Raw genomic sequence first — 24,104 nt, forward strand, 5'->3', positions numbered from 1 at the left:
TTAAAGCCCATAAAAAGGTTAAAGCCGGCCCAAAACTTGCCCCTGAAGACGTTATCCGTGTAGCTCACAAAGTTTCAGCTTGATTAAGTTATGGAACTACTTTGATGTTGGTCAAAATGCCTATGGCTGGAAAATGTATGTGCTGCTCTCCAGCATTTGAAAAAATATAAGAAATGTATTAGTTAATCGTAACGTCAAGTCGGAAGCCATTTAAAATGAGGATCTGAATCGATTATGGATGAAGCCTTAATCGTGTGTGAATATCCACAAATAACTTTCGGCACATTAGCCAACGATTCAACTTTCCAAGACACAAGCATGTTCTTGAATAAATCATATTGACCAGGAAGTTCGGGAAAATTGAAAAAAAATGAGAGAAAACTTCAAATAAAATCTTTGTCGTTAAGTTAGCTCTCGTGCTGCAAAGTCATGAAAAACACCCAGAGTAAAAGTAGGTTGCCCTCTCGTGATTCGAGCCGCATGGACGTCGGAAATCCATGGGCAACCTGGACGTCCACATAGGCTCGCAGAAACATCTATCCCTAAGCATTTGCCGTCTTCGCAAGATGTTTGGTCGACTTCTCCTCTCGGAATAGCTCAGGTTGTCATGGCAACCAATCTTTGGTCGTCCAACCGTGGTTGGAACATGGGACTGCATTTTCCATTCGACGAGAAGAAGGAGAAGGAGCCACATGGAACCACAGTGAAACACACCTGGCCTCAAGACTGATCGGGCCACGTCCTTCCCTTTTAAAGCAGACGACATGTACAATAAAGGGCTATAATGGAGGCCCAAATAAAGAGAATCGCCTTTTTTTAATACATCTTCGTACCATTTAGATCAGGATTTTCGAAAGAGGACTCTCCAGATCAAAAGACACTAAACAAACGTTTTCAGTTCTTCAAAAATGGTTTGACATTTTGTAATCTATGAAGTTTAGCCATCATTACAGGATCGAGTGGTTGCTATTCAAAGGTTTTTCACCTAAACCAAACAATTTTCAATTCAACCAAGTTTTCGGTACTTTTTGAACGCAACTCGACACAAAACTATTATGACGCATATGTCACAAAGAGGGCTTTTAAATTCAACCATCTTCGCAAAAATCACAATACTATTGAATGTTGGCACACTTCGATGTGGCTTGTCTAGTGATAGTCCAACATCCCCCTCGTTTCTCTCTTATTCTTGCCTCTGTTTTCCCTTTATCACGTTGTCCTTTACATTTGATTTTGTGGAGCCATCCTCGTGGTGTTGGTTAGTTGGTTGGTAGGTAGGTAGGTTGGTTAGTTGGCCATGTGGCGAACGAAGACGTCGTCTTCTGCTCTTCATTCTCCCCGTCCCTTTCATTGTACCTCGTTCGGCCTCGAACCTGGCGTTGCGGAGCCACAATAGTGTGCCACCATGTTCCTCTCCCTCCTTTCGTGATGACCTCAAAAAGTGGGACGATGGACGAGAAGGTGCTCTAAGCGGGAGGGACCACGGAAAGAAAGTGAACAACGAGGGCAAGATTAATTTAGTTGCAGATCGGTATTTGAAAGTGAAAGGCCATGTGTGTGTGTCAAGTTTGACATGAGCTCGCGGAACAGCTGATCGGTTCCACAATAAACTGAGCGGTGCCCAAGATCCCGCCAACTCTTCAGGAATGGCACGTTGACACTGTTGTGATCCAACATGGTCCCTCTTAAGACCTTGATTGATTTGCTAATGTGCTTGTCATTGGCCCACGGAGAAACCACTGACCCGCCAGAGAACCCATGCAAGAAGAACCCTTGTGAACATGGGATATGTGTGGTCAACGGCACGGGTCCAAGGTAGCCGTTAAGCCGTAGTTAGATACTATTGACGAGTCAATCAATCTGTCGTAACATATTCAATCCGCTATAATATTCATCTCATTAGGCCTTATCATTGCTACTGTGAAGACGGCTACACCGGGATCAATTGCGCTACAGATTGGAACGAGTGTTGGAACAGCCCTTGTCAGAATGGTGCCACATGTTTGGATTTGGTGGCCAGTTTCAATTGCACATGCCCCTCAGGCTTCAGTGGTAATGCTTCAAAGTCTTTCATATCTGTCCTTTTCCAAGTATGCTTCCGTGCTGGGCTTTTTGTTAGGTAATGATTGATCGTCTTTGGTTGTGCAATCGAAAGAGGTGTCACATTGGTTGATTCTGGCCTGTCATTCAATCACGGTGCATTGAACAAGACCAAGCGAGCAAGCATGCTCAGGCTCTAAAGACCACAACCATTCATGATCAGAATGTACACGAGTACTTGTACCTTGGACATGTTGGTCGGTTGTCCCCTTCATCCAAGTTTGTCGTGATAATTCCCCTCAAAAACGGTAGAGTTCCGAGCTCTGAGCGGGAAGAGGAGCTCTAGTAGTTTTAATGGTGCTAGCCGCGCGTGGTATTGTTGTTTGTTGGTACATTAAAGGAAGCTGGACTTTGGTTGATCAATATAGGCCAGAGAGTAACTGTGAGTAAGCATTGCGTGTGATTTTTGCAGCAATCTCCTACGAAGAAAGGGGGAGAAACTTATCATGAGCTGAGCTGAGAAACTCCAACCAGCAGGAGAGTTGTAAACTCGGTTAATAGTTCGAGTCTCTTGGAACCATGAAGACAAGAGTCCTCCACATTATGAGTTTTCAAATCTAAAACGTAGAATGACAAGCCGGCAAACGGTTTCCGTTTGGGAGGGAGTATTCATGCACAGTTTCCCTAGAATGAGTAAAATGGGTCAAACCGTTCAAGGGACTGCTTTGATTGTTTCAGACCCTGAGAGTCTTCCTCAGACCGCAGTCAATTAACAAATGACGGACGAGCACTTTCTCTTGGTTCTGTACCGAGCAATACAAAATTCCTTGCAACCTTCAAGGCCGAGCCTTTTCAGATAACCAACATGATTACTTGTGTTTTAGGCTCCCTCTGCGAAATTGATATCGACGAATGTCTTTCTGAGCCATGTTTGAACAATGGAACTTGCCATGACAACGTCGATGGGTTCACGTGCCAATGTCAATTGGGCTTTAGAGGTAAGAAGTAACGTGTGCAAACAAAAAGTGTGAGCTAGAGGCCATTCCTTAGTACCAATAGTCTAGCCTACCGGTCTTAGAGACAAGAAGAACACGGCTAGAATCTTCTCCCTTCAATGTGTGGGAAGATATCCAATGTTTGATTTTATCTAAACTTGCCCTGCTTACCTGCTTTCGTTCGTCAAAGGTGATATCATTTTGGAAAAATTCAAAGCTATTCTTCAATCACATCTACATATTTTTTTGCAATATGTATTTCTGTGCACGACACTATTACCAAAGTAGTTGAAATAGTTGCTATATTCTTTTCGTCTATCCCTAAGTTCATTTGCGTTACGTAGAGAAAGAGCTCCCGTCAAGAACTTTCCCATTCGTTGCCGTGCAGTTAAGTGCATGTTGCAAATAATGACTGGCAAAAAGGCCTGCATTTTCGGGAGAAAGTTGCATGGAGATATGAGAATGAACACGCAATCAGGTACACCAACGAATACATAGCTGGCCTTCTCACTTACCACCAATTCATCGTCCTTGCAGGCCTGAATTGCGAGATTGATGTGTCCGTGTGCAACGCCAGTTCCCCTTGGAGCAATAACACCGAGGACAAAAAATGTCAAAATGGCGGATTGTGCGTTGATGGATGGGGCACAGATTTCTCATGCGAATGCGTTTCAGGTAAAGGTTGTTTGTGGCCAACAATTGGATGGATCAACAAGGTGTGCAGTCTCATGATGGACGAGCTATTTTTAATGCCATTTAACTAAAAATGGAGCAAATGAAGACTTATCATGGACATTACTTTTACAAAGCGAGAGAATCATCAAAGGCATTTCATGAAAGTCAACCTGTAATCTTTCAGGATGGTCTGGCAGCCATTGTGAGGAGGACATTGATGAATGCACAACAACCAGCCCCTGTCTCAATGGAGGAATGTGTATGAACATGCCAGGCTTTTACATTTGCTCATGCCCTTTTGGTAAGTTTGTCCTCTCTAAACTCAAGTCAAAGTTTGGCTAAGGGTGCACATCTAATCATGGGAAACACCTTTATTAATGAGCAGGGTTTGCGGGTACAAACTGCGAAGTGGAACTTGAGAAGTGCGATTCCAATCCATGTGAAAATGACGCCCTGTGCTTCTTAGTGGACGATTCCTTTCAATGTTATTGCGTGCCTGATTTCCACGGACCTCGTTGCCAATATAAATATGATGATTGTGCCCTTCCACCTTTCCCAAAGTAAGTCCGCCAAGCGTTCCAAATGTACATCTCATTGACTTTCATGCTTTCTAAAAACAGATGTATCAACGGTGGGGAATGTCTGGATGGTGTCGACGACTTTGGTTGTTCGTGTCCTGAAGAATTCAAAGGCAAAACATGCCAATGCACGTTGGACGATGACTCGGATGAATGCTCGTCATTTGATCTTTCCGTGTTCTTGGGAACCGATCCAAGTCATTTGAATGACGGGGATGACACAACCACTACCACCTTCTCAACCAGAACAACAATTGATACCACCACACAAAGTTCCTTGAATCTCGACCTGGACTATGAATATATCGAGGATCAGACCTCCACTGACACATCGTCCACCGCAGAAACTACCACTAACCGACCTGTTGAAGAAGATGGGGATGATAATGCAATTGGATCAATCCAAGTTGATCGCTTAGATCAGACTGTTCCAGAATTGGATCCATCACTTCAACCAATATCCAGTCTTGAACCTCACATGGAGATGGACATCGATTCTGATTTCTCAGTCACGCCTATTTTACCTGACTTCCCAACCAGCACCATCGTTTACAACGCAACGAATGTACCCCCCGCGACATCGGTGTTCATTTATGAACCTTCGAGTTCCGAAATATCCACGAAAAGTTTCTTGGCCGGTGATGATTTCATAATCGCCACTTCACCTGGATATGAAAAGGAGGAACGGGGTCTAGATGTGGGAACCATTGTCATCCAACCCACGGTCACGTCCACCATCCCTGTAACAGTGATTAGTCAGGTTTCCTTGGATGTGGTCTCCACGCCAATGCCCACACCAACCTCCAGTGTCACCATTCCCGTGACTTTTGAGCAAACTTCTACCACTTCTGGAGCTGTAGAGGAACTAGATATCACCACACCCGATTCGAGCAAACTGGAGCAAGAACGTGTTCCGGATCAATCAACAGAGAATGATGTCCAAGAGGATTCAACAGTAACGGAGAGCGCTCAACAATGGACTGTGGCAATTGTCACTAAAGATACCACTGAAGGAACCACTTTGGCAATTGCCACCGAAAATGCTACTGAAGGAACCATCTCGGCAATGATTACTGAAGATACTACTGAAGGAACCACTTCGGCAATGATTACTGAAGATACTACTGAAGGAACCACTTCGGCTCTAAGCACCACATCCACTTCAACCACTACGGATGCCAAACCTGATTTGGAAATGGACATCCCACAGGGGGGTGACATTATTGCCTCCAGTGATGACGAGGTCGAAGGAAGTGGAACAAGTATTCGGCCTGACATTTCGACCGACAATCATGTCGATCAAGGCGGATCTCTCTCAGTGGACAATCTGGCAGGAATCCAATGTGAAAGCTTGGTTTGCAAAAATGGCGGAGTCTGCCTAAGCACGTTACAAGGGGCTCATTGTCACTGTGCCTTAAGATATCGAGGTGCTCAATGTGAGGAGGAACTTCACGTGGACACTCCTGGATTCCTCGGACACTCACTCCTTGTTCACGAGTTGGACAAAAATATTAGCTTGTCAGAGGCACCTTTTTCTCTTCGGTTGAGCTTCCAATCGTCTAGCCCTGTTGGAGTGATATTTTACACTACGGGTAAACAAACCTCATGACTAATATATTACAAGCAAATCTTGTTATTCTCCTTTTCTGTTTTCAGAGCAAGGTGGCCAAGTTAAAGTGGTCGCTTATATCCATGAAGGAATCCTGCATCTCCGAGTGAATTGTGGCCCTCAGCACATCTTGTTTTCCGAACCAACTCAACGAGTGGACACTGGTTATGTGCAGAACTTGGATCTGACTTTATCCATCTTGGACGACAATTGTGTGACAGAGATCAAATTGAATGACACCCATACAATGAGAGGGGAGCAAGAATTGGGATCCCCAACGCCCAATCAGCCCAACATAATCTATTTTGGGCAAATGTCCAAGACCCATGGGGTCGAAGAGGACGTTTACTTCCATGGCTTCCAAGGATGCATGAAGCAGCTACGGGTATAATCCAACTCTTTAACTAAATTTGCCGATATTACTCGCACGCCGAGCAAAGCAGACTGTGTCTAAAGACCGCCCGTCGTTCCGTCCATTTTATGCCTGGTTCTTCTGCAGATTAATGGACTTGCAATAGAATTTTACCAAGAAGCCTCATCGGGTCGAGACATTGTGGAGTGTCAGTCTGCTGTCTGTGCGCTGAAACCTTGCAAAAATGGAGCCATTTGCACGCAACACGACTCGAGTGGATCTTGGTTTTGCAATTGTCCGCCTGGTTTTGCTGGGCCTCTGTGCGAACGGTTGGTTTGCGACACAAACCCCTGCCAATCAGGAGGCACTTGTCTAGGGAGCAAAGTTGGTCCTGGATTCATTTGCTTGTGCCCAGCGGGAACTATTGGAGCACTCTGTGAAAAGAGTAAGGGCTTGAACATTCGATGGAAGCAAAGTCTGATTTTCACTCTCAAGATGGGGCTGGACCTTCTCCTTTCAGGCTTCAATATCACGCAACCTTCTTTCACGACCTCGGTTGGAGGCTACTCCTCGTATTTGGCTTATGGCATCAATTCACAAGACGTGAGCCTTTCTTTTGAGGCTCAATTCCATTTTGTAGCTCCAAATTCGGACCAAATTGCTCTGCTATTCTTTCTGGGACAACACGGAATCAATGGATATGGAACTGATTACATGGCAGTGAGTTATGTAAAGGGACATATCCTTCTCACCTGGGATCTAGGCTCGGGTAATGACATGATCCAAATCAAGCCCTTGAACAAGGTTGTTCGTTAGTTATGAATGTTTATTGTTTATTTCTCTTTTAAAGGCCCTCGAAGAATTTTCACATCTCAACCTATCGATTACCGCTACGTCATGCATTCCGTTCGCTTTGGCCGCTATGGAAAACGAGGTTGGCTGCAAGTAGATCAATTTCCCAACATAACTGGAAAGGCGCCGGGAACGAACGAGTTTCTAAATGGGACTTCCAAAGTGTTTTTGGGCGGCCACGAGATTCACAACTTCACTTTCTTACCACATGATCTCCCGGTTCATCGAGGTTTCGAGGGTTGCATCTTCGATTTTTCCCTGAAATCGTCGTATTCCGTTTTGCCCCTCATTCCACTCCATTCCATGGTTAATCTTAAAAAGGTGCATGGTCGAAACATCCAGGAATGTCATCAAGACATTTGCTCGACTCAGCCTTGTCAGAGAGGGGGCACCTGCATTGGATATGGGGCCTCATTCACGTATGTTCCATGATTTCCAGTCAAAATACTTATTCATCTCAACTGAACGGTACGTATCATTTTGCAGATGTTCATGCCCGGATGGATGGTTTGGAGTTCGATGTCAGGAGGAAACGAGCCTTTGCACCACGGGCAAGCATAAATGTTCCCAGGACTCGGAATGTTCTCTTCATCTGAATGGAACATATTTTTGCAAGTGTCCCTTCGGAAAAAGTGGGAACTATTGCACGGAGAGTAAGTCCATCATCAATTGGTAGTTTAATCTTATTACTTTTCAACATATCCCCTTCTTGTATAGGTCTGGATGTGTCTGATGCACGGCTAGGAAGTCCATACTCCCAACTATGGATTAATTTGACGACTAATTTGCGGCAAATGTCCTTATTCTCTATGGAAATTAAACCCGAGTCCTCAGAAGGAATGCTATTATTCCTCGGGCAATCGCGGGACTTTTTCAACGCAGACTTCTTTTCTCTGTCCCTTCAAAACGGAAGCCTAGTGCTGGCAATGTCTCTAGGTGGCTCCAGAAGCACTTTTGGCAACGTGCTGACATTGAGTCTTTGCTGTATTAACACGAATGAATGGAACCAGATTGAGGCAGGTCGGACTGGTCGAGACGCTTTCTTGAAATTGAACGGCCAAAATGCCGTCGGTCGATTCCATCTGGACCTCATCAGTCTTGATGTGGTACCTATTCTCTATCTAGGTCGGTACCGTTACAACAGATTTGATACTAAATTGTAAACTGAAATGTACCTGCTTATGTTTTCAATGCCCAATATAGGAAACATCAAAGAAGACTATCGTCATCCATTGGGTGAGCTGGATTTTCAACTTAGTACCTACCAAGGATGTCTCAGAAATATCCAGGTGAACACTCATTGGCACCCATTGAGGCCCAGTTTCGGGTGGAATGGGTGGGACGTTTATGATTGCGACGGGACTGCATGTGGGAAGGAGCGATGCCAACGACGTGGAACATGCGATCTAAATGAGAACAAGAGTGGAGGGTTTGAGTGCCAATGCGAAGAACCATTTCACGGCCGCGAGTGCGAAGTTCACGAGCTCTGTGAAGGCTCTGATGGATGCCGAAATGGGGCTAGTTGTGAAGTTATTGATCACGAGATCAAGTGCAATTGTCCTTTCGGCTTTGAGGGTCAAAAATGTCAAAATGGTGAGATGATAATAATATATCTATTCACTTCACCTGACAATTGCTACAATTGCCATTGCCTTGCTAGATATTTCTGTGGATGTTCCCAAGCTACTGGGCGATGGGTATCTCTCGTATGACACCGGTAGCAGCGAGGCTTTCAAAGATGAGACATCACTCAGCTTGGACATCCACACTAATGTGTCTGATGGACTGATTCTTTGGATTGGTCAGGTGAGCCCAGCACTTCCAACATGATGCCTATCTGTACCAACTCACAAAACCCTTGTTCTTCCATCGTCAAGTGGCGTATTAATCATTAATGATTGCGTTGGACTTTCTAGGACGTGTCAAACGATGACTATTTGGGTTTTGGCCTCAAGGAGGGCATGCTCCATCTGGTGTGGAACTTGGGATGGCTTTCTCGGAGTGAATTGACCATCCCAAGTCCGCTCCTCAATGATGGCAATTGGCATTCGATCTCGGTCAGTCGAACCAACCAGAACCTGGAGCTACGTCTGGACGGAACGCTCTTCGGGAGTCGCGTGACGGGAAGCTTTTCCGAGCTCAATGTGGATCCCGTGGTTTATTTGGGAGGTTCGAGCTTTGATCTGCCCACTTTAGATTTGACTCGTGGCCAGTTTGACGAGCGTTTCCAAGGATGTTTACGCGATGTCATCATCCAAGGTGAGAAAGCCAATCTCCAATCGGACAACAAAGTGAGTGGAGGCAATGTCCACGAGTGCTCCTCGACATCGGGCACATCCTCATCTTGATCTGGCAGTCTCATCATCAAACCAATTCGTCACCCAATAACCAACCAATTCATGCAACGAGTACAGACAGACCAGTCCCAGCGTGAGTGAGTGCGTGCAAAAGCGAGTGAGTGACTCCCCTCCTCATCTCGATAGTTCCTGTGTACCTACCTGAAATGAGTCTATCTGACTTGGATCAGAGACAAGCGGAGACAACGAGACAGTGAGACGGGGACTCGATCGAGTTTTGTCTTAATGATTTCGTCACGCCTTTTCAACTAATTCGAACACCACTAAAGGAGCCAACCTCCCCCCNCCCCCCCCCTCATCAGAAAACAAGGGGATTCAAAACCACCAGGTCGATAGAAATCAAAATGCTTCCAAGAACCTGAATAAAACACGAATAATAACATATCACCAGCCATCCAGGCCCAAGCATTATCTAGTCCTCACGATACGTACACTCAAGTTTGATCGTTCACTCGTTCGCTCTTTCGTTCCTTCATTCATGATCTTATAGGGAAATCTTTCCAATTTATATTGAAAGTTGTTTTTCTCCGGATGGTGGTGCCAGCCCATACTAGATAAAGTGCAGGGCAAAATTTTGAGCTCCTTTTGAGTGTCTTCCTTTTCTCCTGGTCATTAGCACTACTTAGTTTATGATCACTCGACCCATCAGGGTTGTCGGACCTCTGTCAATTTTGAGCCTGACAGTTACTCAAGGACCCACCTAAACCATCACCTTTCGATGCCTCCAAAGAACGAGAAGTCCGTGCAAATGATCACAGAAGATCTTTGGCTTCGGAAAGAAAACCACGGTCTCGGTGGTGGGGAGGGCAGCTGAGGTGTGTGTGGATTCTTCGCGACAGAGTGGATGATTTGGAGACTCCATGTTAAAAAAGAGCCGTTTCAGATCCAGGTTGAACCTCGCCACGTACATATTGCATGTTGTGTACTTTTGCCATTTTCGCATTTGAGGGAAAAATTGAGCCCGCGCAACTATTGGTGAACATTGGCCCTCATGACGATAACGTGGTTTCTTTGGGCTCTGGACATATCTTTGGAACTCGTTACAAGTCAGTCTCATTATCAGAACTAGGAACTCCGAACTCCAGTAGTATATTGGTGATGGTGAGGCTGCTTCGATTGTGGTCGGACCGAGTCACTCATAATGGAAAGCTTGAGCCTAATTCTCTCCATTCGATATAATATCTGCGGAACAGGAGCAATTTAGATAAGAGCCCTTCGTTAGACTGTTGGGTGCTGGCGAGCACTGCACGCAGAATCAGGGTGGTTGTACAAAGATGGTACTTTTAAAGCACTAGAACGAGCTAAGTGACTATTCATTGACCTAAGTGATTGTTGTGGGATCAAGCTGATGGTAGTGTTTTGCTTTTATGTAGACCGTAAAACACATTCGGCCGCTACAATGTAAATGATTTCGAAACTCTGGGTTGAGAGTTCTAGACAGTTCTCGACTCGGCGAGCCATCCTTGCAGAGTGACTGTTCTTGTCAAAGGTTGAGAAGAGCGCCAATGGTTCTAGGATGGTCGTCTAACCGTATACTAAGGCATTGGGTGATGGTCGATGGCCAGTGGTCATAGTTTTACATTTGGCGTCAATCTGTCGGCTTATAACGCCCAGTAAAACGTCGCCTTAACTGATCTCATGGATGTCAGGGTCCAAGCCGAAAAATGAACGCCCAAAAAACGCATTCATCCATCATTGCCAAAGCCTGAGGTATGAATCAAAAACTTCCGAGTAGTTTGCACCCGCAGATGAATAAGGCTAAATGAGTGCCTTCATCGGAGAACGGATTGAGTGAGTTGTTAGTGGTTGTTGTTGCTATTGTTTGAACTCGAAAATGGCCAAATCTATGAAGATTAAATCTTGCTCTCGGAATACGCAAGGAAGGCTTTTTACCCTCTCGCTCTCTCGCCTTTTTCCTTCAGTCCCCAGCTTTTTGTACTACTACCACTACTCCTTCCATTATTACTAACTACCACAGAACAAGGTGGACACCATTATCAGCATAATGACTCTATGGTTTTGATTAAGCTTGCTTGCACAAACAGCAAAAAAGAACCCTTAACGACTAAAGACGTCAAGAAAATTTAAGTGGTCTTGATCATAAACTCAATTTAGATTCAAATGAAAACAATTTAAGAACCAGACCTATACATGTTTTGATGAGCAACATATCTTTCATTGATGTTGAACGTTTTTTGTGCCTACCTATATTCGTCTCAGGTCTAACTGGAACAAGTCCATCCATGTCTCAGGCTCATCAAGGTGGTGTTCATTTCCAGTCCATTTGCAATCGCAAAACCAACGTGGTCCTCCATGTACATTTCCTATAGCCAAAAGATAATACCATTGAACGCGATAAGTTTTTGGGTGGTTTTGCACACAAACGCAAGCTAGACAGGCCAAGAGAGACTGGGTGTAGTACGAACTGAGTATCGGTGTGTTTATCTCTCAATGAGGGAGGAGACCCTCTATTTGTCCAGACCTCTAAAATCCATATGACTGTGTGTAATTTTCATCGAGAACCAGTGGGCTCACTTACTCCTCTGATATTGATACGGAGCATATTCGTTGATTGCAAATTCTGAGTCTATCTGGATGCCAATTGCTCTTTGCCAAGACCCTTATAGTGAACAGAAGATAAGGCTCGGGATCGGATAAAACTTTTCATTGTTTCAAGCCATCTTCATTGCTTCAGATTGTCTTCCTTGTAATTAATGGATTTAGAATAGAGCATTCTTGTTTGTTCCCAGTACTGCATTGCTTTTAAGATTGTAAATTATTTGAACCTGAAATACAAAGGCATTGCTCGAGAAGACGAGGACGGAGTGTTCATTATCTTATCAGGAAGCCGACTCAATTCCCGAATTGGGAGCTTCAAGTTCATCGCTGAGAAACTATGAACATGGACGAAAGAAGCGAGCCTTCCTACGATATTGGTGTATCGTGGGCACTACGCCTCCTTGGGCTAATTTGACACTTCATCGACGTGGAGACATGTTGATAATAGCTAACAAAAATCGCAGCTATTCTGCAGCTATCGCGTGGGCCTAATTGCCCCACCATAGATCTCAGGGTGACTGCAATCAGTGCAATTTTGCGCTTCGTTGGACTCCGCTCCCCTTCTTCGCTCGAGGGGGAACTTCAGAACTGAACTAAAAGTGAACGAATCCAATGACCAGGCCCCTAACTCGGGATGGAGCAACTTCCATTTTGAGACCCTATTAAGACTAACAAAACGAAAGTAGGGATGACCAAATCGAGTTGAGTGGTGTCATTTTGAAAATGGAAGTCTCGAGGATTGGGAGTAAATATCCAGCCAGCCAACGAACGAACCAACCAACCAACCAACCGACGGTCGGACAAACGGACCTGTGCCTGATATCTTTATATTCCCCTATTCCATCTCAGCAACGAGCAACAACTGTCCCTCAAGCCGGCAGACGATCATTGGCTCTCCCCGCCTATATTAAGACATCAACCAGGCTTATCTTTGTAAAAGAGATTGGCTTTTAGACATTAGGAGTCCAGCATACATACGAGGGATTGGGAAAGAGCAGGAAAAAACCGTCTGAACTCGAGGGTTTTTGTACGGTCCCCCCCATTATCCAGCGCCTTTTCCAACTAGCGAGGGAAGGCGGAGGAACAGGTATTTGTGCTAGGACTGGCTGCAGTCTCTCCAATGTCTTCTAAGTTCATTGTCCACTCACCCCGGTCGACTCGCAAGCAGCGAATTCTTTCTCTGCCGAGAGATCGTGAAAAATCGAGCCTCACAACGAGCGGAGGGGAGGAGCTACAGATTTGCCGCCAGTAAAAGCTCTCTCAAGTGGCGATCGCCCCCTTTTTCTCCCTCTCATTGCACGATGCCGGCTTAGGAAAAGAGGGAGACTGGCGGAGACGGAGAAGACTGGAGGCGGGGGAGACGGAGAGGGAACGGGAATGCGAGCGCCGCCAAAGGAAGACGAGCCAGAAGAGGCCGACTGGAGCCGCAGGCGGAGGGTAACTCTTTTTTGCACCGGTTGAGGCTAGATCGTTAGGTTGAGGCCTGACTGACTGGCTGGCTCTATTTCTCTGTGGCTTTGCTTTGCTTTGGGCGCTCGGTGGGTTTCGGGTGATATCTCGAGCACTATCAACCCCGAGTGTCTTGAGAATTTTCCCCAGTTTTGTCTCTCTCCGAGTGATTAGTGCACGTTGCTTTGGTACGGTGCTGAGTGTAGTTCATTCCAAGGAAGCCTGGTGCGGACTGGCCCAAATCTAATGCACAGATAGGAATATCGCCTTTCTTGGGGTAAGTTTACAACTTTTAAGATATCGCATATCTTTATACAACCTTGAAATATCTTTGTGATAATTGCTGCATTCTTTGCGTAAACGCTTGAATACGGACCCAGGATAGAATGCGGAGGTGGTAAATGGCACTCACTCTACCAGATATTCTCAAATTACCGAACAGAGCTCACCATTCATGACCAAAGCCTCTTCCTGAACATGTGCTTACTTAATTTGATCAGCTTAAAAAATGCCATCTTAACCGTAGGCCTAGACCCCAATCGGTTAGGTCGAGACTTACTCACTTTATATGTCATGAACGAGATTTTACTTTGATTTCTATAATGGCAACTTAGCTGAAGCAAATGAGGAAAACATTTAGCTCCTTGTAATGGTATTTTTAGACTAAATTTGTCGAAAATCATATGCTGAAATCGAGCCTGTTTTTGTAACACTGCAAGGTTGCTCAATTCCCTAAAAAGCTCATTTTAATCATAAGGGATGGGAGTTCGTCTCGATGCTTGCTCAATAAACAATGAAACAATGTTGAATTGCTCAATATAAGCTTATAGAATTATGTCTTTTCCTAATGAGAGGGAAACAGTTTATGCTTAGCTGTAGAGATCATTGTAGGAGAAACCTAGTTGAAAAATGAATAATATTCAACATGTGAAGGCACTTTTCGTGTTCCCGAATTCACTTCCTTTAGAAGAATTTTACAACTTACAAGACCAAATAATTTGAAATGTGTTGAGAACAGTAACTCTTGAAATCAGATGAAAAGTGACGCTTTTTGATGCACGTTCTAAGTTCAGAAAGTAGGAGCTTTATGAATTCATTTAATCGCGGTAAAAAATGTTCATTTTTACTTTTCATCCCTACATGCAGTCGAAGGCTTCATTAACATGATTTCAGGGTATCTGCTCAAACCATTCAAAGCCTATAAATCAACTTTAAAATATGTTATTGTTCATATCTTCCCAGTTATTATTGTTTAGACATTAGTTTACTTTTTTTCGAAATTGACGCTTCTCATTTAGATGCATGTTGATATCTTGACCCATAATATAAGTTGCTAACTTCACCATTGTCAAAATATTCATTTAAGCATATCCTATCTGTCTATTACTTGAAATGGATTTGATAAGGTTCAGAGAACCAAGGAACAGAAGAATTGTTTTTCTAATAAATTCAAGCACCCTGAGGTATGAAAAATGCTCGAGGTTTCTCGACGGTTACCGGTAATATGGTAAATGGCGCTATTAAAAAATATCTTCAATTCGGATTTTAACAAAAGGTTCTAGTTATCTGTAAAATAAGCAAAAATTCTAGTTCCTTATATCTTATGGTTCGAATTTATCCAATATGAACGAAAACAGTTTAAATTGCTTTTAACAAATAACCCTTGCGAAAATGGCATTGAACTATCTTTAAAATAGCTCCCCAATACCTATATGTGCAACGTAAGTAAAATTCAATTTTGTAATTCTTTTGTTCTTCGGAATCAATAAGTCAAAACCATGAATAAAGCTACTAGCATCCCAATCTTAAACATGTTGATGGAAGACTTTCGCTAATCTAACATATACCACTTGAATTACCAGTATGGAAGGAGACATCATTTTTGCATCAAGGCTTTGAGTGGCCAACCAACTTGCATTCTCAACGGAAATATCAAACTATACCATAACAAGGTTAGAGCTCGAAATGACAATGAATATTGATTGCTTCTTAAGTTGCAAACATAACTTATTTCTTCGAATGACAATCACTTTCAATGTCTGCATTTCATGAAATGCATCGTCGAATATTTCTTTCGTTAATCAAATGAATGCTCAAGAGGCTTGAAAAGTTGGTTCATCTTACCAAAGATGATCCGACAGACACTACTACTTATATCAGGTTGAAGGTGGCAAATTTCAAAAGGAAGTCTAGGCCAATTTATCATATCAAGATGTAAACAAACGTTTTACAAGATCTTTAAACACAGAGATCCTAGGAGAGTATTTTGCAATCCGTGGTAAAGGTTTGCCGGTCTCAGACGGAAAACGTTATCTAGTCAAGACAAAACAAACTTCTATTCAGATCAAAACAAAATTCAAGTCTATTTAAATTTCGAAATTTTCGACTACCCGCTCTTCATAGGAACAGAATGATTTACATCATTTCGAACATGAAATATGTTGATATGAAAACTAATGTTGGACGGCTTACAAGTGTATTAGTGTTACATTTTTGCTCAAACACCTCGCAGGTCTACTTAATGTCCAAAAAAGTCCACAGCAATTGAAATTTCTCTATCTGGCTTGAAATTCCATTGGCGCCAAACTGAAAAGTTCGGAATCGCTTTCGTTTCAAATAGTTATGAGTTTATTACAACTTTATGTCACGAAATGTATTTTGCAACCTTTTCTGACCGTACATACGAATGAAGCATAATGTCCTATAATCTTTAAAATGATGACTCAGGTAGTGTTAACTTTGACTTTTTAAACCTTACATTGTGTGTTCTGTGAAAAACAATAATAAAAAATATCGATTTTCTATGCAAATCAGAATTTATTTTGATAGCTTACAATTACGATGAAACAAATCTGAAGCATATAACACATTTGAACGTGATAAGGTACTTTCGACTTCTAGTTTTAGGGTCTGCATTTAAACATAACAACTGTTTCATGAGCATGTAATTCCTCAGGTTCTGTGTAAGCAAAAGCTTGTTTTCACCAGGACCTGGGCAAGAGATAGAGAACCTTGATAGTCAATAATGTTACAAAGGCCAAGGCAAATTGAGTAATTCAAGTCGTCCACATCAACCTTGCTTGTCTAGTTAAGGTCCCCTCTGGTCTTGAATGCTGTCGCTCACGCGCTCACTTACGTACTTGGACTGACATGATTTGACAAATTTGGTTTCTAAAACAATGGCTACTTTCCACACAATCAATGAACTACTGCTGATATGTGAATCATGAATTGATTGGTTTGGTACAGAAGTTCTTTATCAAAGATGACTTTAATTGTACATAGTTCATGATGGTAGTTGAAATATAAGATGAATGCTCAGAAATCTATCGTTTGAGCGCGTTTTGTACTCTAGATCAGGGCTTAAGTCGTTCCACAAACAAATTAAAGGTTACATTTCACGATTTTTTGAGAATTAGAAATTCACTACTCAACCGTTCCAAAAAAATGTAATGGCGTTGCTCGTTACGATCAGATTTATTGTTACATGAACTGCGTGCACATACAATAATGAAGCCATGTAAATGTGAAAGACTAAGGATCATGGAGGTACACACAAACAGAGGATGACAGGATAATCGTTCTTATTGTTTGTCATTCTAATGTTTTGGCATTCGGCAATTTCTGGGAAGATTGCCCCAAAAGATTGCAGCATCCTTCAGTTATTGAGAGACACAAAACAATGGGAGGAAGTACTGAAGGAGTAATGAGCATTTTTTTTGCTTTTTCGGGATCCTTTCAATTACACGATTTTAAGATGTAATGGGATTACAGCTCCTTTTTCAAAAGCTATTATAAAAACCGAATTCAATTTTTTTAAACAGATTAATGATGTATCAAATCCGATGAACTCTTTTGGAGAGGAACAAATCTCTTACGACTTACAAGTAATTGCATTCTTTGTATCGGTTAGAAATCCGTGATTTTTTTCGCTATTGCTGCACTGCTTTTGGTGAACTTATTATTGGTGAAGAAATGAAATTTATCAGTGCCTACTAAAGATCTTTGAGGCTGTTTAGATGGAAAAAAACCAAATGCATCTGAACTACGATTCGGCAGGTCCATATTTCCTTTGCGAGTTTCTTTGTTCAAACTTAATGGGATGTTATGTCCATTTGACGCGTACTCGCTCCCATTTATACACTCCATAGTCCATCCAATTTCGCATATTGATTTCCTGTGCTTTAGCTCAATAAATCAACTAGTCAGAAACCGGCTCACGACCATCTAACATGGGAAAAGTATTTTTTTTTTGACTGAAATGAACACATGTACTTTAATGGCATTACTGATTGCTAGCTTTTGGTTATTACGTTTGTGTTCGCTCTCCATGTTTACAAAGTAAATCAGGACATTCTCTAACATGTGTCATTGAATAATTGAATTCTTGAACTAAAATGAGTGTGAGGTTTTTTAACCTTAAAATAAGCACACCGAATGTTGTTACTTAGCTTCCATGAAACACTCCAAAACACATGCCAAATTCATATGCTTATCAAATAACCGCTGGTACTCCAAGTAATTTCCTTTGATTAAAGTAATGAAAAATGAACAAATGCAGATTGAATGAACAAGATTTAACAAAATCGACGAAACTATAAAATATGGTATAACAAAAACGAGATATAAAAAATGCATGCCCATATGTGTCAAAGCAATTCCCTCTACTCTATTCATACGATCATCTTCATTCACTTTTGAAGGTGATGATGCACGAAACTTGTGTCCACCCATTTGCTAGTTCGTGAAGAACCAAAGTCGGTCTTTTGCATCATAGAGCAACGACCTCCGAATTGAGATATGTCACTGACGGCATCGATGCAAGACGAATTTAGCCTACCAGAGGTGCGGATAATCACCTCATCTTGTGCTACTTTCTTCCCAAATACCAAGCCAGCAAGCCAGTCAGCAAGTATGCAAGTATGCACAACCCCTTTGCCCCCGAAATCGACTCGACACATGAGGAAAAGAGACCTCATCATTTGTGTGACGAGGTCAAAGGTTGGGAAACACCAGGCTTCGTGACAACGGACAACGCTGACGAGACACAATGTTGGCACTTTGGCCAAGAAATCTAACCATTGTTGATACATAGTCACAACACCTTCTTGACCAGTCTTTCCACCCTGACAGGAATCGTGAAACCATATCCGCTATTGGAATCTAGGCCTTTTGTTAGACATAAATCATGCCCTACGTAGAGGCAGGCAATGGTGTTTTGAGCGATGAGGGAGTGCAAGTACTTCTTGAATGGAGAGACGGAAAATTTCATCTCCGGTCGATGTTGAAGTGCGACAGGCACAGGGTCATTTGTCAAACCCGAGTAGGCAAAGTCTTCTTCTTCATTTACTCAGTTCTGCATTTGGAGGAAGATTTTTTCTGGTGTTGTCAAACTGTTCTGGAACATCACGCACTCAACCAAGTCAACGTGGTGTACTCGATCTCATTTGAAATCTCGTGTCACACCCACCCAATTTTGGGCTCTCATACGTGAGCACACGGAGAGCTTGTTGTGATCATTTGGCGAACTACGGAACGGACTTGAGATTGAATGGCAAATTTGCCATTGGCGAATTTGAATAATCATGAATGCCTTGGTTGAATAGCAAAATATACAGTATGTGTAAAACGAAAGTAAGTGATATCAAGTTCGCAGTATTTGAATGTTGGATGGAAAAATATGACACGCGTTTCCGAGGTTCAACTTCATTAGGCAAATTAACTAGAGAATAAGAGTCGAAACTTGGCGCAATGGTGATGGCGAGGAAGTTTCTCTTCAAACTGCCGCTTCGAAAAGCCTTCCCTCAGAGTGTAGGCTTCATCTATCTGGCACAAGCCATAATGAAGTCAGACACGGGGTTTCCAATTTCTCCACCGACCTTTTTCCTAACCGTAAGCAAAAAATTTCGGCTTTGATCAAGTATGAAGTTGTTGGCTCGGAAAAGTTCCAGTCGAGACTTTCCACACATTTGATAAATGTCCAAATCGGGTCTGTTTATGAAAAGAATCAAGCCTCCTCGTCTTCATCCTCTTGCCTGTCTACGTACTCGGTACTCTATGTATGTCTGGGTAGGTTGAGGAACATAAATTAATTGCCATCCCTCGGATCGACACAAATGTATCTGGATGCGCATCCCGGACTTATACTTTTAGGGGCATGATCTCGGGCTGAATCTGGGAGATGCAGGAAGAATGAGCTCTGTCAGGCCAGATGTTTGTTTAACCTACGAAAATCGAGGTCGTGGGATTGAAAAGAACTTGACTGGCTGTTCTTGGGCCAACTGACAATGACTTAGCTTTGACGTTTACATGGTTCTCATCTCAGTTCCAGGACTAATGATGCAGGAGGGCAATTACAATGGAGGAGCCAACACCCTCTCTGCAGCCTCATCATCTTCGGTGGGATTTCCCTACGGTCATCATGTCCATGATGGGACCTCCTTTGTTCAACCCACACATTCGTCCGTGGCCATGTATATCGCGGGTCATGGATCCACAGCGAATTTGAGCGATGGGGTTCGATCACATCCAACGTATGGCATGTCGTCGCCAGCGAACAATGTGGAATCTTCGGAAGCCCCTCCGACGCCTCCCACCACGTCGCCCTCAACTCACCACGCCTCATCCACGCCCCCAAGTGCCTCTTGGAGCTCGAACACTTTACAACAGAATGATTCGTCAGAGTCTTATCATCACCGGTTTAGTTACGGAGCGGCTGCCGCCGCCGCCGGAAGCTTTGCCATGGCCCGTGAATCGCCTTATTTAGGGGCACACGGAGCCTCAGCCGTTACGGCTGCCCTCAATCCTTACGCTGCCTACGCTCAGAACATGATGAATTGGAATAGCTACACTACCATGGCCAGCTTTCAAAGTCTGCAGAGAGCCGGAGTGACTTATGGTAGGTTTTACTTCCAGTGTCATACACGCACAGTATGACCACGTCCGTCCAATGAGTGGGTGTGCATGTGAGGTTGTTCCAAGTGAATGAGTTAATCAGCCAATTGCATTCATCGTGCGATTGCCATATTTGTAGATCCATCTATGGGAGACTATTTTGGGGAAGGTCGCGAATGCGTGAATTGCGGAGCCATGTCAACCCCTTTATGGCGGCGAGATGGCACTGGCCACTATCTGTGCAATGCATGTGGCCTTTATCATAGGATGAATGGGATGAACCGACCCCTTGTCAAACCATCACGGAGATTGGTAAGAGCCGTTCTACGAATTAATGTTATTTGAACTTTCCTTTGAGGTGTCTGCTTAGGCCCAGAGTTGAACACTGACTTATTGTGTACTGGTATAACCCTATTTTCTCTCATCATTTGTTCTTAAGTTTGTGTCAAGAACAAGGCCACATTTTCCTTCAATTCAAACTCACTTACGTAAGCACTTAATGTATGTAGTCCCCGACGTTTCAGTGCTCCATGTTCCAAGCATCCTCCAGAAGGATGGGACTATGTTGTACAAACTGTGGAACCACTACAACTACGTTATGGCGACGAAACAATGACGGAGAGCCCGTGTGCAACGCCTGTGGCCTTTACTTTAAACTACACGGCGTGAACCGTCCTTTGGCCATGAGAAAGGACGGAATACAGACGCGAAAGCGAAAGCCGAAGAACCCCATCAAGTCCGCATCTAATAAAGAGGATTCTAAAGCTGGTGAGCCTGAGTTGGTCATAGGACCTATCTTGTATGAAGTCTCGCCTTATACTTGACATCAATGTACAGTAACCTTGTTTCCAGATCGAAAGGCTCTGGATAAGATTCCATCCGAGCATGATCGAAGCCTAAACTTCAGCAACTGCAACAACTTCAAAAGTGATCAGAAATCGTCCTCCGAGCCGGTTAAATGTGAACCATCAGACTCCATGGGACAAAATAACGATCCCACCGGCTCTTCATCGCTCTATTCCCATCCCAGTTCGGCACTGCTTCAAAGTAACATGAACTTGTCCCACAACAGTGCACTCTCCCACAAATCGGGTCCTTCGTCAATGCTTTTCGATCCCTCGTCATCCTCGGTTTGTCACTCTGCGTCATTCAATCATAACATTCCACATCTACCACCGCTGACACCAGCACCATCATCCACCGGGGGCTCTGCGGTTTCGACGGGTTCCACTGCGGCATCGCTTCACGGCTACTTTAGAGACTCATATCCGTACGGCTCGAGTGCAGCCACGGCCGCTGCGGCAGCAGCAGTCGTTGGAACCAGTCTGAACCCTTACCATACTTCTGAGCATTCCATTACTTCCAAGCTCCATCTTCCGTCAAGTTGAGACAGATTAAATGTCTCTGGCCAGTATCTTAACGCATATCCGTGCAAACAAACAATTTAGGTGAAAAATAAAACCTCCTCGAGGAAAACTCATCTCGAAATGTCCGTTCAAATACTCGATTTCTCTCCATAGAATGAATATATGCACTTTCCACCTCTCCTCGTCCTTCTGCTACGAGAGGGACAAGAGAGGGGGGGGGAAGAGATGGGGGGCTAAGTAAGACATTTTTCTCTCCGTTCGGGGGCTGGCTCGCAGGGTCTCCAAGATAATTGAGAGTCATCGCTCTAGCGTTGGCTGCATTGCTCACATTCTCTCTCGCCATTTGAAATCCGAAATTGCCATCACTCAGATCTTCAATTGACACATTCTAAAGGTGCTGCTACTCGAGCTGCAAGAATCTCAAGTTCCCTCAGTAGGTTCACTTTTAGCCCAACAACACCCACAGAGGGTCCGGCCGCGCATTCTGTACTGTTACGTCCGTTGTGTGAACTTGTGCCGATCGGCGCTGGAGCATTCCACCGTTCGTTTCTCCGCCATTTCCGTCGCCACTTTCGTCGGTGAGGGTAAGTACGCAATATCGGCGGCTTTGAGGTTTTTGTCGCCTCCCCTGACAATAGGTAGTCGGATGTGCCATTTCATTGCATATGAGCCTGCTACAAGAGTTTGCCTTTTTATGTTCGTTCCATTTATTATCATATGTTTGAATTGGCTGCAAAAGCCGTTGGTAAATCTAAAATGTTTGTGATGGCCATTTTGCGCTCCAAGCGAATACTAGGTTTTCTTGACCTTAGAAAACGTATCGTCAGTTGCCAAGTCAAGAAAGTAGTTAGCCAAGATAAAGGTGTTATTCACTTGAAGAGAATAGGAGGTCAAGGAATGTGTTTTGAGCTTTGATGAAGATGTGTTTCATAGGGTGCTGTGAACGAGGACGATTGATTCTCAGTCGGACCCTCTGTCTTTGCCCGAAATTCCGGAGGTGATGCTTAATGAGCATTGCTAATATAACACGTTTGGTGGGGCGAGAAAATCGGGGTTAGCCTCTTGGCTGCCTTCAAGGAGGAGATCTCAGCCCCATCATCTTCTTCATCCTCCACTTCATCCACAAATAGGGGCGAGCAAGATAATCGCCCGTATGGAAGCAGAACGGGTTGAGATGATGATGAAGACGACACAGAAGATGAGCAAGAAAAAGTCAATCAGTTAGAAGTGTAACGAGATCTCTTGATTTAAGGCGTCTGTAACCAGATCTGGAAGCCGAAAGGCTATGAATTATGGATCCGGCATCAGCTGAAAGCCTAATGTGTTTCTTAGATATGGAATCATCACATAACCTCAAGTCTGTCTCATTATGCTCTCATTTTGGAATTGTTCCAACCAGCTCATCCAAGGGGGCTAGAACATGGAGGAAGGGAGGGAGGGAGAAAAAGCCATCTCTCGCGTCCTTTTTCGGCTTCTTGATGGTTTGGACAAATTCCTTCAACTCCTTTCGGAACGAGCAAGATCAAAGACCTGGAGCGAGTGAGTGTGTCTGTGGAAGCAACAAGTGATCTTTTAGTGGAAGTAGCAAGTCTTCTTGATGATAATCTCATCCCTCGTCTCCAACCTGATGAAGAGTTCGTTTTAGAGCCACACTCACCGATAGCCTGGACATGTTTCCAAAGTGTGGTTGCCATCAAAGATTGGTCGCCCGAGAAAAGAAGATCATCAAGACGAGCACAACTAGGACCACTACTACTGTGCGTACCCACACTCCACACTCAAGCGTACTACTTTAACATCGGACAAGCAAGGATCGGGTACACCGAAAGAGGCTCAGAACCTGTCTTGAAATTGACGGAAAGAGGTCTTTCCGAGATGTCGAACATTTTCGGGAGAAAGAACAACAAGAGACCAAAAGGAGATAGGATCGAGTCCATTGCTCTAACTTTGGTCATTTTGTCATGAATCAAGACGGAAAAAGGAAGTGGTGCGGGTCAAGGCGAGGATCGACAGTTCCTCGCATCTCGCTTGTCGCCGAAGCGGGAAATTGACACGATTTGACTTCTCGCACTTCGAAGGCCAAGAAAATAAATAGAGGTTATCTTGGCTCTGACGACACGGACAAGTAATGGAACGTACTTTGCCTAGGCTGAGATGCAAGGGGCATTTACAAATTACGATGCTCTGAACGCGAGTAAAGATGTCACGAAGCGAACAATGGAAGAAGGGGCGAGAACACTCGGCTATCCGCACTAACCCTTTGACATGGTCTTGTGTCTTGTTCACATTTGCTTCATCAGTCATTCAGTTTTTATTTATCATGACTTGAATGTTAGACGGACGGCCGTGGCAGAAAATGTGCCGATTAGACGCATTC

At 43.8% G+C, this 24,104-nt stretch overlaps 2 protein-coding genes and 1 long non-coding RNA gene across 7 annotated transcripts; 2 read left to right on the plus strand and 1 right to left on the minus strand.

Moving 5' to 3' along the window:
• The first annotated feature begins 1,549 nt into the window (after positions 1–1,549).
• LOC131884087 (protein eyes shut-like) lies at positions 1,550–9,753 on the plus strand. The gene is made up of 16 exons (XM_059231726.1): positions 1,550–1,815; positions 1,904–2,052; positions 2,925–3,038; positions 3,573–3,710; positions 3,895–4,011; positions 4,096–4,270; positions 4,331–5,880; positions 5,945–6,282; positions 6,397–6,694; positions 6,770–7,018; positions 7,100–7,520; positions 7,588–7,754; positions 7,819–8,226; positions 8,305–8,694; positions 8,762–8,907; positions 9,018–9,753. Exons 1-16 carry the CDS (start codon positions 1,676–1,678, stop codon positions 9,447–9,449), a joined length of 5,232 nt encoding a protein of 1,743 aa, XP_059087709.1. The 5' UTR covers positions 1,550–1,675; the 3' UTR covers positions 9,450–9,753.
• On the minus strand, positions 7,065–13,686 carry LOC131884095 (uncharacterized). Of its 2 annotated transcripts, none has more exons than XR_009373682.1 (5): positions 13,166–13,686; positions 11,664–11,782; positions 10,159–10,640; positions 7,307–8,507; positions 7,065–7,188 (listed from the first exon to the last, which is right to left on the minus strand). It is a non-coding gene; the product is annotated as an uncharacterized LOC131884095 (long non-coding RNA). The 2 variants fall into 2 exon arrangements; XR_009373681.1 differs by having other exon boundaries at positions 7,076–7,216.
• LOC131884091 (transcription factor GATA-4-like) lies at positions 13,532–21,835 on the plus strand. 4 transcript variants are annotated; one of them, XM_059231735.1, is made up of 5 exons: positions 13,532–13,743; positions 19,792–20,364; positions 20,500–20,672; positions 20,870–21,128; positions 21,198–21,835. In XM_059231735.1, the coding sequence occupies exons 2-5, from the start codon at positions 19,803–19,805 to the stop codon at positions 21,746–21,748; spliced, it is 1,545 nt and encodes a 514-aa protein (XP_059087718.1). In that variant the 5' UTR covers positions 13,532–13,743; positions 19,792–19,802; the 3' UTR covers positions 21,749–21,835. The 4 variants fall into 4 exon arrangements, with proteins under 4 accessions (XP_059087718.1, XP_059087715.1, XP_059087717.1 ...); XM_059231732.1 differs by lacking the exon at positions 13,532–13,743 and having other exon boundaries at positions 19,688–20,364; XM_059231734.1 differs by lacking the exon at positions 13,532–13,743 and having other exon boundaries at positions 19,707–20,364; positions 21,213–21,835.
• The last annotated feature ends 2,269 nt before the right edge of the window (positions 21,836–24,104 follow it).

The sequence above is a fragment of the Tigriopus californicus genome, chromosome 7 (genome assembly GCF_007210705.1).
Source record: "Tigriopus californicus strain San Diego chromosome 7, Tcal_SD_v2.1, whole genome shotgun sequence".
In the NCBI taxonomy this organism is placed as follows: Eukaryota; Metazoa; Arthropoda; class Copepoda; order Harpacticoida; family Harpacticidae; genus Tigriopus; species Tigriopus californicus.